The 14,017-nt window shown below is 38.0% G+C and overlaps 2 protein-coding genes across 6 annotated transcripts in view; one reads left to right on the top strand and one right to left on the bottom strand.

The window, feature by feature from the left end:
• The window catches only part of RFC1 (replication factor C subunit 1), a 114,163-nt gene that overhangs the window by 72,415 nt on the left and 27,731 nt on the right, over window positions 1–14,017 (bottom strand). For all 5 annotated transcript variants that reach the window (XM_037829609.1, XM_037829608.1, XM_037829607.1 and 2 more), the window contains exon 2: window positions 3,653–3,781. In XM_037829609.1, coding sequence (XP_037685537.1) covers window positions 3,653–3,781 — 129 coding nt within the window. The remainder of the gene's footprint in view (window positions 1–3,652; window positions 3,782–14,017) is intronic.
• LOC119529326 (40S ribosomal protein S23-like) lies at window positions 10,430–10,882 on the top strand. The gene has a single exon (XM_037829610.1). It carries the CDS (start codon window positions 10,436–10,438, stop codon window positions 10,865–10,867), a length of 432 nt encoding a protein of 143 aa, XP_037685538.1. The 5' UTR covers window positions 10,430–10,435; the 3' UTR covers window positions 10,868–10,882.

The following is a 14,017-nucleotide window of genomic DNA, read 5'->3' on the forward strand; positions in this document are numbered from 1 at the left end:
ACCCAGAAGAGAAGGGAGAAGCCAGGAGAGATCACCATGTGTATTGCCATGTAACAGAAAAGCCAAGGACCAAGGATTGCTGATAGCCAGCCCCAGAACACCAGTCTTCAGTCTTCAAGAAGAAAGCATTGCCTTGATGACACCTTAATTTGGACTTAAAGCCTCAAAACAGTGAAACAATGAATTCCCATTGTTTAAGCCAACCACTGCATGGTATTTGCTTTAGAAGCCAGGAAACTAAAACATATATATATATATATATATATATATATATATGGAATTCCAGAGGAGAGGAAAGAAAGGGGCAGAAAAAATAGTTGAAGAAATAATGGCAAAAAGTTCCCAAATTTGATGAAAGATAAAAATATAGAGATTCAAGAAGCTCAAAAACCCTAAGCAGGATAAAAACAAGGAAAACCATACCTAGACATACTATACACAATTTACCAGAAACCAAAGCAAGACAAACTCTTTCACAGAATGTAAGAAAAACAATGTATTAAATGAAGGGGAAATCAAGATGAATGACTGCTAACATCTCACCAAAAAATCTGAGGTCCAATGACAGTGGAACATCTTTAAAATGCTGAAACAAAAAAAGGAAAAAAAAAAAAACAAAAACAAAAACAAAAAACTGTCAACTCAAAATTCCACATCCAGAAAAAATATCCTTCAAGGAATACTGGAGAATATGCAAGCTCATACTTTCTAGAAAGTAGAGTACAGGTTGCCAGGAGTGAGGAGCAGGAGAAATAGGGAGTTAGTACATTAGGGGTATACGATTTCTGTTTGTGAAGACAGGAAAGTTTTTATAAAGGAAGGTGGTAAGGGTACCACAATACTTTGAATGTAATTAATCCCACTGAATGGTATACTTGGGAGTGGTTGCGATGGGAAAGTTTATGTTGTATATATGTCCTCACAACTGAAATAAACAAAAAAGAAGAAAAAGGCAACTAAAGAGACAATGACATTTAAATGCAATGCATCATCCTGGATGGGACCTAGCAAGGGAGGAAAAAATGCTCAAAAGGACATTATTGGGACATACAAAAAAAATCAGAATATAGACTGAAAGCTTTGTATCAATGCTAAATTTCGTGAACTGCACCTAAGGTGGTTATATAAGTGAATATCCTTGTTAGGAAATATAGACGACAGTATTAAGTGCTCAAGCAGCATAATGTAAACAACCTACACTCAAGTGTTCAGAAAATGGATTGATAAATAGAGCGATAGATAGATAGATAGATAGACAGACAGATAGAATGATATGGCAAATGTGCAAAATACTAAAACTGGTGGATCTGGGTATATGAAGCGGGGTAAAGAATAGTCAACAAATGTTACTGGGAAAACTGGATCTCCATTTGCAAGGAAAAGGAGGACCCTTATCTCACACCTCATACAATAATCAACACAAAATGGATCAAAGACCTAAACATATGAGCCAGAAATATCAAACTTACAAGAGAAAACATAGCAAAGCATCTTCAGACCTTGTATTAGGCAATGATTTCTTAGACATTACACCCAAGGCACAAGTAACAAAAGAAAAAATAAACAGGGTCTCATCAAAATTAAAAACTTTACTCCTCAAAGAACTTTATCATGAAGGTAAAACAACAGTCTACACCATGAAACTCTTTGGAAACCACATAATTTGTAAAAGTTTAACATCCAGAATATATAAAGAAATCCTCCAATTTAACAATAAAAAGACAGCCCCATTTAAAAAATGGGCAAAAGACTTAAATAGACATTTTTCCAAAGAGGAACTACAAATGGCTAAAAGGCACATGAAAAGATATTCAACATCACTAGCTATCAGGGAAATACAACGCAAAACCAAAAGATAACATTGCACACCTACTAGAATGGCCATTATCAAAAAAAAAAAAAGAAAACTACAAGTTTCAGAGAGGATGTGGAGAAACAGGAACACTCATTCACTGCTAGTAGGAATGTAGAATGTTGCAGCTGCTTTGGAAGACAGTTTGGCAGTTCCTCAGGGAGTTAAGATACAAAACTGCCATATGACGTGGCAATCCCACTACTAGTTATATACCCAAAAGAACTGAAAGCAGGGACTTAAACTGATATTTCCCACCAATATTCACAGCAACATTATTCACAACTGCCAAAAGATGGAAACAATACAAATGTCCATCAACCAATGAATGGATAAAGAAAATGTGGCATATACATACAATGGAATATCACTCAGCAGTAAGAAGGAATGAAGTCCTAAAGCATGCAACAACATGGACGAACCTTGAAGACATCTTGTTAACTAAAATACACCAGACACAAAAGACAACTATTGTATGATCTCACTGATTTGAAACAATTAGAATAAGCAAACTCATAGGTCAGAATCTAGATTATAGGTTACTAGCAGATGGGGTAAAGACAAGGAATGGGGAGTTAAGGCTTAAAATACACAGGGTTCCTATTTGGAATGGTGGAATGCTTTGATAATGGATAATGGTACACAACATTGTGAATGTAATTAAAAGCACTGAAATATAATTACAAATGTGATTAAATGAGGAAATGTTACATTGTATATACAGTAATAGATTAAAAATCTTTTTAAAAATCCATGGAACTACACTACACAAACAGCAAACCCTAAGTTAAACCATGGACTAAGTTCATAGTACAATTATAAAAATGTGCTATCACCAATTGTAACAAATGTTCCACACCAATGCAAGGTGTCAATAACAGGGTGGTATAAGGAAATCCTGTATTTTACGCATGACTGTTCTATAAACCCACAACTTCTCTAATAAAGAAAAAAAAAAAGAGTGTAGGCAAAATAAAGAGATTTTTGGATAAACAAAAAATTTCATTGCCAGCAGACTTCACTACAAAAAATGCTAAAGAAAGTTCTTCAAGTTGAAAGAAAATGGTATATGATGGAAACAGCTTCAAAAGAAATGAAGAGCACCAGAAATAACAAATATGTGGATAAATATAAAATAGTACTTTTCTTCATCCTACTTTCTTTAAAAACAAATATATATATATATTTTTTCTTCATCCTACTTTCTTTAAAATATATACATATATATCTATTTAAAGCAAAAAGTATTACACCGAATTATGGCATATTAACATACATAGATATAAAACTATGACAACTAGAGCATAAAGCTTGGGGGGTATAGTAACAAGTCCAAAGAGTTACAAGATTATCACATTTTACATGAACTAGAACAGCACTAACTCAGAATACACCACTGTAGTCATTACTTGCTTTCCATAGTGACATTACATCTTAATTTCTCGAAGGACAGGGTCAAGAATAAAGCTTTCCTCCAAAGCCTTCTCTCATCAGAAGTCTAACACCATTCACATGAGGAAAAGGCTCATGCCTCTGTGAGTCAGCTTTGGTCTTACTTAAAATGCAAAGTTTTAACAACCAAAAGGGTTCCGCCTCTGTGCCCAAAAAAAAAACAAAGAAAAACACCAAGCTATAAATAAGTTATATTAGTTAGAAATAAGTAACAACCTTATTAGTTTTCTTTTTCCTCCGCTAAATGAGTTGAAATCTGTATTTACTCAAGGCTCCCAACATATCAAGTTGAGGACAGATTTTATTTAACTTTCCAAAAAAATTCAAAATAGTATTAGGAAAACCGACCTTGATTTCCTTTATTCCTTTCTTTGCTTTTAAAGTTTCTTCAGCAGACTGCGATTTCTCATTCTTCTTGACTGTTTCACTTACAGGTTTCTTTCCACTTGGTATAACTCCAAAGAATTTCCGAATATCCTAAAAGCAACAAAGTAGATTCATAAATAAACATTAACTGCACAAACTCTAATTTCAATTTTTAAAACAAATCACTCCACACACATACACTGGCTTATTTCCATTACCCCAAGTAATTTCTCCATAGTAAGACAGGTCTATGTGTACAGCAGCCTTCTTTTTGTATACAAAAGTCAACCTGAGAGGGGATTCTGGGAAGACGGCGGCATAGAAAGAAGTGGAAGACTTAGTCTCTCCCAGAACAACTTATAAATGAACAAAAAACCAGCAAATAACCTGGAATAATAGTGGGGAGACAAACGTGACTGTACATTCAACAACCACCGACATGAACTGGGAGGAATGCCCGAGATCACAGCATAAAATCTGTAAGTAAAATTGCGGACCCGCGCTGAGAGCCGAGAACCTAGAGCCGAGAGCCCCTCCCTCACGGAACCCACGCCACGCACTTTCTCAGCCCAACTCCAAGTGAAGTTTTAATATTACCTGCTCAATACAGACAGCAAATCCTCAACAAGCAGACAGAGGCTTCTGGTGACAACTGACCTTGGGAGAATTGGGGGAAATATTCTGTCTCTCGCTCGCTGTCTGCGGAGAAAACCTCAGCTGCTCTCAGCCCACAAGGCATTGCAGTAAAGACAGCCTCACACATTCTGCATTCTGAAACGAGCTGAGAGCCCTGCAGCACAGCCCGGTGGCCCAAGGCTTCCCTTGAGGGACGGCGCACACCGATGACGTAGCACGGCATTCCCCTCGGCTGAGGGAGGATGGCAGCTGGGAGGGGGGATCCACTGGGAGAACCCAGGGGCGCTACGCCAAGTCTGGTGGTTTGTGGGACACCGAGAGAGAACTGCCCTTTCTCCCTGGCCACCCGTACACACGCCCCACATTCAGGGCAGACGGCTCCAACAACACACCCAAACTGAGTTCTCCAACTGAACACACAAGAATCATTTCCCCACACTTCATGGGAAAAAAGGTTGAGAACTGACTGGAGGGATATAGGTGGCTCACAGACGCCATCTGCTGGTTAGTTAGAGAAAGTGTACATCACCAAACTGTGTCTTTGAAAAATTAGATCGATATCCTTTTTTTTTTTTTTGATACAACTTGAAAGAACCCTATCAAGCAAAACAAATGCCAAGAGGCCAAAAACAACAGAAAATCTTAATGCATATGATAAAACCAGATGATATGGAGAATCCAGCTCCAAACACACAAATCAACATTTCGGAAGAAACGCTGTACATTGCAAAATTAATTAAAGAACTATAATCAAAGAACAAAAACATGGCAAAGGATTTAAAGGACATCAAGAGGACAATGGCCCAGGATATAAGTGCCATGAAAAAGACCCTAGAAGAGCATAAAGACATTGCAAGAGTAAATTAAAAAATAGAAGATCTTATGGAAATAAAAGAAACTGTTGGCCAATTAAAAAGACTCTGGATATTCACAATACAAGACTAGAGGAAGCTGAACAACATCTCAGTGTCCTAGAAATCCACAGAACAGAAAATGAAAGAACAAAAGAAAGAATGGAGAAAAAAATTGAAAAAATCGCAATGGATCTCAGGGAAACGATAGATAAAATAAAACGTCCAAACTTAAGACTCATTGGTGTCCCAGAAGGGGAAGAGAAGGGTAAAGGTCTAGAAAGAGTATTCAAAGAAATTGTTGGGGAAAACTTCCCCAACCTTCTACACAATATAAACACACAAAGCATAAATGCCCAGCGAACTCCAAATAGAATAGATCCAAATAAACCCACCCCAAGACATATTCTGATCAGACTCTCAAATACTGAAGAGAAGGAGCAAGTTCTGAAAGCAGCAAGAGAAAAGCAGTTCACCACATGCAAAGGAAACAATATAAAACTAAGTAGTGACTACTCAGTGGCCACTATGGAGGCGAGAAGGCAGTGGCATGACATATTTAAAATTCTGAGAGCAAAAAATTTCCAGCCAAGAATACTTTATCCAGCAAAACTCTCCTTCATATTTGAGGGAGAACTTAAATTTTTCACAGACAAACAAATGCTGAGAGACTTTGCCAATAAAAGACCTGTCCTACTTCAGATTCTAAAGGAACACTACCAACAAAGAGACAAAGAAAGGAGAAAGAGATATAGAGAATTTTAACAGACATATATAGTACCTTTCATCCCAAATCACCAGGACACTCATTTTTCTCTAGTGATCACAGATCTTTCTCCAGAGGGGACCATAAGCTGGGACATAAAACAAGCCTCAAGAAATTAAAAAAAAAATTTTTGAATATACTCAAAGAACATTCTCCAAACACAATGGAATATAAATAGAAGTCAATAATTTTTGAACTATAACTCCACTATTTACTTCCTACATGATAAAAAATACACAAAATCTAAGGACAAATCAGTGGTTTTGAACTCAGTGTAAAATACGTAATTTTAGACAGCTATATAAAGGTGGGGGAATGAAGGAGTATAGGAACATAGTTTACGTGCCCTATTGAAGTGAAGGTGGTATCAAAGAAAAACAAGATTAATATGGATTTAAGAGGTTAATTTTAAGCCCCACAGTAAACACAAAGAAATTGTCAGAAAATATAACCATAGAGATGAAATGTAGAGTTTGGGTTAAGAGAAATGGGGGAAGGGGCAATGGGAAGTTAAGAAAGGAGTGTAGGGTTGCTGTTTGAGGTGAAGGGAAATTTCTAGCAATGGATGGTGGGAAAGAGCATAACATTCTAAATGTGATTAAATGTGATTAATTCTAAATGTGATTAATCCCACTAATGGAAGGCTAGGAAAGGGGTGGAATGGGAAGATTTAGGCTGCATGTATGTTTCCACAATTGAAAAAAGAGAAAAAAAAAAAAGACAGTCTAACAAGACAACAATTGAATGATAAGGATGAACTTGGATGGGATTGGAGGGTGGAGGACAGGTGGCTCGAAGGGACACAGTTGAGACATAAGGAAAAGGAAATATAGAATGTAAGCATTGTATCATTGTTGACTCATACTTCTAACCTATGCTTAATGGAATTATATAAAAGAATGTTCTTGTTCATGGGAAGTACATACGTGAATTATAGTGTATGTTCAAGGACGTGTGCAGCTAACTCTCATATGTTCAGAAGACAGAGAAATATATGATGGATGATAGATAGGGAGGGAAAGAAATAGTGATGTGACAGCATGTTAAAGTTGGTGGATTGAGCTATCGGGGGAGGGGGGGTCAGGGTATGATGGAATTCTGTGTATGGGGCTAGTATTGTTTTTGCAACTATTCATGTAACTTTGAATTTATTTCAAAATAAAAATAAAATAAAATTTTAAAAAAGTCAACCTGATAAATTACCTGAGTTAAAAAAATAATCTAAGTGAAAAGTAATATTAATTCTCAGAGTCTGGGAAAAAAAACAGGGCAAAAATAAGCAAATGAAATTTTTGTCAATGACAGCACAATTATTAAAGAGGCAAGTAACAACTGTTTATTGACTAGGCACAGTGAAGGAGAAAACAAAGGATATAATCCTTGCCCATGGGACTTATACTCCAGTTTGAGAGACAAATGACTATCACAACCCTGACCATGCATGGGTTTAATAACTAAAAACTTTGAAATTATGTGTTATATGATTTTTCTAAATTCTGAAGAAAAAATTTTGATCATTACAATATTCTCTTCAATTACTCTACTCCTGTGTTAAACTATAAATTCAAATTAATCACACTGGAACATTTCCACTGTAATCTATAATTTAAACATTCACTTTTCTTATCCTTTGCATATGTATTCTTCCCTATACTTTTCGAATTCAGTTTTGAAGAAACTGGTACAGAAAAAAGAGAATAGGCCTTAGAATCAGAGAACTTTGGTTTAGATCTTTGCTGTAGCATTTTCTACTGATGTGGTGTTGGGCAAGTTAATTTATCTGGATCTGTTTTCTCATTGGTAAAGTGAGACTGATAATACCCATGTATTATGAAGATCAATTATGCATCTATCACAATTTTGGCTCAATGAAGTTTCCCTCCCCCTTATTTCTGAACTATTATCCCTTCATATCACTGAAATGTCTCCATTTACTATTATCTCCACTCACAGGCAAGGATACAAAGAGCACAGAATAATGAGAACTTAGGATCTGAAATTCCAAAGAACTAGGTTCAAGAATCAGCTATACCACATTTTCCTCTTCCTATCCTGTTTTCAATCCTTTTTACCTACTCTAACCTACCTCTCTTTTATTGTCGCAAGGACAATTGCCTGCAAACATACTTTACAATTATTTCCCTAGATTCTGGCAGTAACATATACTCACTCTTACTATGCCGAGAATCCCAAACAAGGATGTTGTACAAACACACACATATACAGTTTATGGCTAAGCCAATAAACAAAGTAGATAAATGATGTACACAGACATGTTAAATGAAATAAACAAAAAAAGATTAGAGTCCTCTAGTATCAAACCCTCTTTTATAAATCTCCTAATATAGAAAAGTTACAAAACCATTCTAAATGAATGGATGTCTCAGCTGTAAGACTGAGACATTTGTGTCAGGAGGTAAAGAAGAAATGGACAATAAAGAAAGCCAAGTCTTCCTTATAACCTGTAGAGAATCAAGTTTGAGGCTAACAAATATTTTATTGCTTCTGGAGGAAATGAGAGTTTCATATTGGAGTTTCACTTCTGAAATTGCCAAGTGATTCTTTACTCATGTGATTGTTTAAACACACAGACAGACCACGGAAATACCAAAACTGTGGGTTTATGATGAGGTTAAAAAGCAGGTGGTGTGAAACTCAGAGCTAGATTTCGGCAGATATGAATGTCAGTATTAGCATACAGAAACTGTAAAAAAGCTAAAAAAAGAGTACAGATTTCAATTAGAGATATGAATGAAGCAGATCTCGTTAGGACTAGGGCAAATCAGGCCAAAGAGTAAAGGACAACACTGTTTTAAAACTTCAAATTCCATGTAAGATCAAGGGAAGAGATGTTTACCTTGTGTAGGATCTATATTTTCTGTAGTACACTAAATAATTTAACTCGTACAGTCAGTTCTTCAAATATCATAATTATACGGAACTTTGAACAGGAAGTTAGATCTGGTAGTTTGTACAGGTTAATGTGAAAGCAATACATCCTAAAGTAATTTGGGCAGAGAATAAAAATATATATGCAGAGTCCCCCTGAGGAGCTGGAGGAAAATGCAGAAATGTTGGACTTCCTCACCTGGATTGTTGCTGATGTTCTCAAAAACACTGAGGACTGACGGCTTGGTATGCCAAGCCCTCTGTCTTGCCCTTATGAAGATTGTTACTGAAAAGGAGAGGCTAAGCCTACTTACAATTGTGCCTAAGAGTCTCTCCCAGAGTACCTCTTTGTTGCTCAGCTGTGGCCCTCTCTCTCTAGCTAAGCCAACTTGGCAGGTGAACTCACTGCCCTCCCCAATACATGGGACCTAACTCCCAGGGGTATAAATCTCCCCAGCAACGCAGGACATGACACCAGGGGACAAGCCTGGACCCGGCATCGTGGAATTGAGAACATCTTCTTGACCAAATGGGAGAAGCAAAAATGAAACAAAATAAAAGTTTCAGTGGCTGAGAGAGTTCAATGAAGTCAACAGATCACTCTGGCGGGCATTCTTATGAATAGATATCCCTTTTTAGGTTTTTGTGTATTGGAATAGCTAGAAGTAAATACGTGAAACTATCAAACTGCAGCTCAGTAGCCTTGATTCTTGAAGACAATTGTACAACTATGTAACTTACATGGGGTGACAGTGTGATTGTGAAAACCTTGTGGATCACACTCCCTTTATCCACTGTATGGATGGGTGAGTAGAAAAATTGGGACAAAAACTAAATGAAAAATAGGGTAGGATGGGGAGATGATTTGGGTGCTCTTTTTTACTTTTTTTATTCTTATTTTTATTCTTTCTGGTGTAAGAAAAATGTTCAAAAATAGACTGTGGTGCTGAATGCACAACATATGATGAAACTGTGAACAGCTGTTGTACACTTCAGAAGATTGTATGGTATGTGAATATACTTCAATAAAATTACATTAGAAGCATCTAAGATCGCGGCATAGAGAGGAGTGGAAGCTAAGTAGTCCCCCTGGAACAACGAAAAAAAAACAGAAACAACTAGTAAATAATCCGGACTAACTGCAGGGGGACAAACGTGATCGTCCACTCATCGTACACTAACCTGAATTGGGAGGAATGCCCGAGATCACAGCATAAAATCTGTAGGTAAAAACTGCAGATCCACATTGAGAGACCCCTCCCCCACAGCCCGAGCTACAAAGCCGTGTGGTGCCAGAGAGAAGCCTTCTCCCAGCAAGTGAATATAGCTCAGCTGAGCTCCAACTGGGGTTTTAATTAGCAAGTGTGAACTGCTCACTACAAGGTACAAATCCCCAACAAGTAGACAGAGGCTTTGGGTGACGAGTGACCTTGGAGAGTCAGAGGGTCACCTCGGACTAGCTCTGTTCCTTTTTCGACTCAGTGGAGAAAGCCTCAGCCATTTTCAGTTCCCAGTTCTTTGACCCAGACAAGGGTATAGCACAGGCAGAGAGAGACCACTGAAATGTTAATGACCTCCCCCTAAGGTGTCTATCTTCTCTAAGAGGAAAGGGGCTCCGGGAAGATGGGCAAGTGTCGTGGTCTTCGTACTGCCGGGAAACTCCGTAGCCACCGACGGGACCAGAAATGGCATGATAAACAGTACAAGAAAGCCCATTTGGGGACAGCCTTGAAGGCCAACCCTTTTGGAGGCGCTTCCCATGCAAAGGGGATCGTGTTGGAAAAAGTAGGGGTTGAAGCCAAACAGCCAAATTCTGCCATCAGGAAGTGTGTCAGGGTCCAGCTAATCAAGAATGGCAAGAAAATCACAGCCTTCGTACCCAATGATGGTTGCTTGAACTTTATTGAGGAAAATGATGAAGTTTTGGTTGCTGGATTTGGTCGCAAACGTCATGCTGTTGGTGACATTCCTGGAGTCCACTTTAAGGTTGTCAAAGTAGCCAATGTCTCACTTTTGGCCTTATATAAAGGCAAGAAGGAAAGACCAAGATCATAAATTTTGATTATGCAAAGCAAACACAGTAGTAATAAATTTTCATATGCCAAAAAAAAAAAAAAAAGAAAAAGAGGAAAGGGGTGGGGCCCAGCTCTACTACCTGCCTTTCATTCAGAACTTACACCAGTCAAGAATTATAGGCTAATCTTTGCATCAGGCAGAGAGCGCCCCGGCACAGCCTGGCGGCCCGGGGCTTCCCTTGAGGGACGACACGCACTAGTGACGTAGCACAGCCTTCCCTCAGCAGAGGTCCTGGAAGATCACAGCTGAGAAGGGGAGCCCGCTTGGAAAACCAAGGGATGCTACGTCAATGCCGGTGGTTTGTGGGTCGGCAACAGAGAGAATCTGGGGCAAAACTGAAATGAAGGCTTAGACTCTTGCAACAGCCTTGAATCTCCAGGAACACCTGGGAGGTTTGAATATTAAAGCTGCCCTGCCTCCCTGACCACTCAGACACACGCCCCACGTTCAGGGAGGACAGCTCCAACTTTACAAACCCAAACTGAGTTCACCAACTGAACCCCACAAAAATCATTTCCCCACACACCACAGAGACAGAGTTGGGGAGAACTGACTTGAGGGGTATAGGTGACTCGCAGACACCATCTGCTGGTTAGTTGGAGAAAGTGTACGCCACCAACTTGTATTTCTGAAAAATTAGATTCTTTTTTTTTTTCTTAACAACTTGAAAGAACCCTATCAAGCAAAGCAAATACCAAGAGGCCAAAAACAACAGAAAAACCAGACGACATGGAGAACCCGATCCCAAACACCCAAATCAAAATATCAGAAGAGACATAGTACTTGGCACAATTAATCAAACAAATACAATCGAGGAACGAAAACATGGCACAGGATATAAAGACATGAAGACGACCATGGAACAGGATAAAAGGGACATAAAGAAGACCCTAGAAGAGCATAAAGAAGAAATTGCAAGATTAAATACAAAAATAGAAGATCTTATGGAAATAAAAGAAACCGTTGACCAAATTAAAGACTCTGGATACTCATAATACAAGATTAGAGGAAGGTGAACAATGACGCAGTATCCTAGAGGTCCACAGAACAGAAAATGAAAGAACAAAAGAAAGAATGGAGAAAAAAAATCAAAAAAATCGAAACGGATCTCAGGGATACAATAGATAAAATAAAACATCCAAATATAAGACTCATTGGTGTCCCAGAAGGGGAAGAGAAGGGTAAAGGTCTAGAAAGAGTATTCAAAGAAATTGTTGGGGAAAACTTCCCAAACCTTCTACTCAATATAAATACACAAAGCATAAATGCCCAGCGAACTCCAAATAGAAAAAATCCAAATAAACCCACTCCAAGACATATTCTGATCAGACTCTCAAATACTGAAGAGAAGGAGCAAGTTCTGAAAGCAGCAAGAGAAAAGCAATTCACCACATACAAAGGAAACAGCATAAGACTAAGTTGTGACTACTCAGCGGCCACCATGGAGGTGAGAAGGCAGTAGCATGACATATTTAAAATTCTGAGAGAAAAATTTCCAACCAAAAATACTTTATCCAGCAAAACTCTCCTTCAAATTTGAGGGAGAGCTTAAATTTTTCACAAACAAATGCTGAGAGAGTTTGCCAATAAAGGACCTGCCCTACTTCAGATACTAAAGGGAGCCCTACCAACAGAGGAACAAAGAAAGGAAAAAGAGATATAGAGAATTTTAACAGACATATACAGAATCTTACATCCCAAATCACCAGGACACTCATTTTTCTCTAGGGATCATGGATCTTTCTCCAGAATGGACCATATTCTGCGACATAAAACAAGCCTCAATAAATTAAAAAAAAAAAAAATTTGAACATATTCAAAGCACAATCTCTGACCACAATGGAATACAAATAGAAGTCAATAATTTTTGAATTGTAACTCCACTATTTACTTCCTACATGATATAAAATACACAAACTCTAATGACAAATCAGTCGTTTTGAACTCAAGGTAAAATATGTAATTTTTGACAACAACTATATAAAGATGGGGGAATGGAGGAGTATAGGTACATAGTTTATGTGTCCTATTGAAATTAAGTTGGTATCAAAGAAAAACAAGATTGTTATGGATTTAAAAGTTTAATTTTAAGCCCCACAGTAAACACAAAGAAATTATCAGAAAATATGACCATAGAGATGAAAAGTAGAGTATGGGTTAAGAGAAATGGGGGAAGGGGCAATGGGGAGTTAAGAAATGAGTGTAGGGTTGCTGTTTGAGGTGAAGGGAAATTTCTAGTAATGGATGGTGGGAAGGAGATAGCATTACAACATTCTAAATGTGATTAATCCCACTAATGGAAAATCAGGGAGGGGGTGGAATGGGAAGATTTAGGCTGTATACATGTTTCCACAATTGAGGAAAAAAAAAAAAAGTCTAAATAGATGACAATTGAATGCCAAGGATGACCCTGGAAGGGATCGGAGGATGGAGGACAGGAGGCTCAAAGGGACACAGCTGAGACATAAGGAAAAGGAAATACAGAATGTAAGCTTTGTATCATTGTGGAATCTCTTGTACTTCTTAGCTGCGCTTAATGGGGTTGCATAAAAGAATGTTCTTGCTCATGGGAATTGTATATGTGAATTATAGTGTTTGTTCAAGGATGTGTGCAGCTAGCTCTCATATGTTCAGAAGACAGAGCAATAGATGATGGATGACAGACAGGGAGAGAGGGAGGGGAAGGAAAAGAAATAGCGGTGTGACAACATGTTAAAGTTAGTGGATTGGGGTATCGGGGGAGGGGGGTCATGGAATGCTGGAGTTCTGTGTATGGGGTTTGTATTGTTTTTCCAACTGTTCCTATAACTTTGAATTTATTTCAATATAAAATTTAAAAAAAAAATAGGTGGTGGTTTTCAACCTGCTTTAAGAGTACAAATGCCTAAAACCACAAAAAGAAAGAAAGCAAAAGATAATTCAGGGAATGGCACTGTTGGTAATGTTGAGCCCTGATACTTGTCTGCACCACACTGCCACTTATTAGCATTATTACACCCTTTCCTCCCTAAAAAAGTATTTCTATCCACAACCCCTTTCTATTACTTTCCCTTTATTTTTCCCTTCCATATCCACTCTACCCCCACATACAATTCCCATGCCCTTATTGCTCTGATGGTAGCAAAAGAG

The sequence above is a fragment of the Choloepus didactylus genome, chromosome 3 (genome assembly GCF_015220235.1).
Source record: "Choloepus didactylus isolate mChoDid1 chromosome 3, mChoDid1.pri, whole genome shotgun sequence".
Classification (NCBI taxonomy): domain Eukaryota; kingdom Metazoa; phylum Chordata; class Mammalia; order Pilosa; family Megalonychidae; genus Choloepus; species Choloepus didactylus.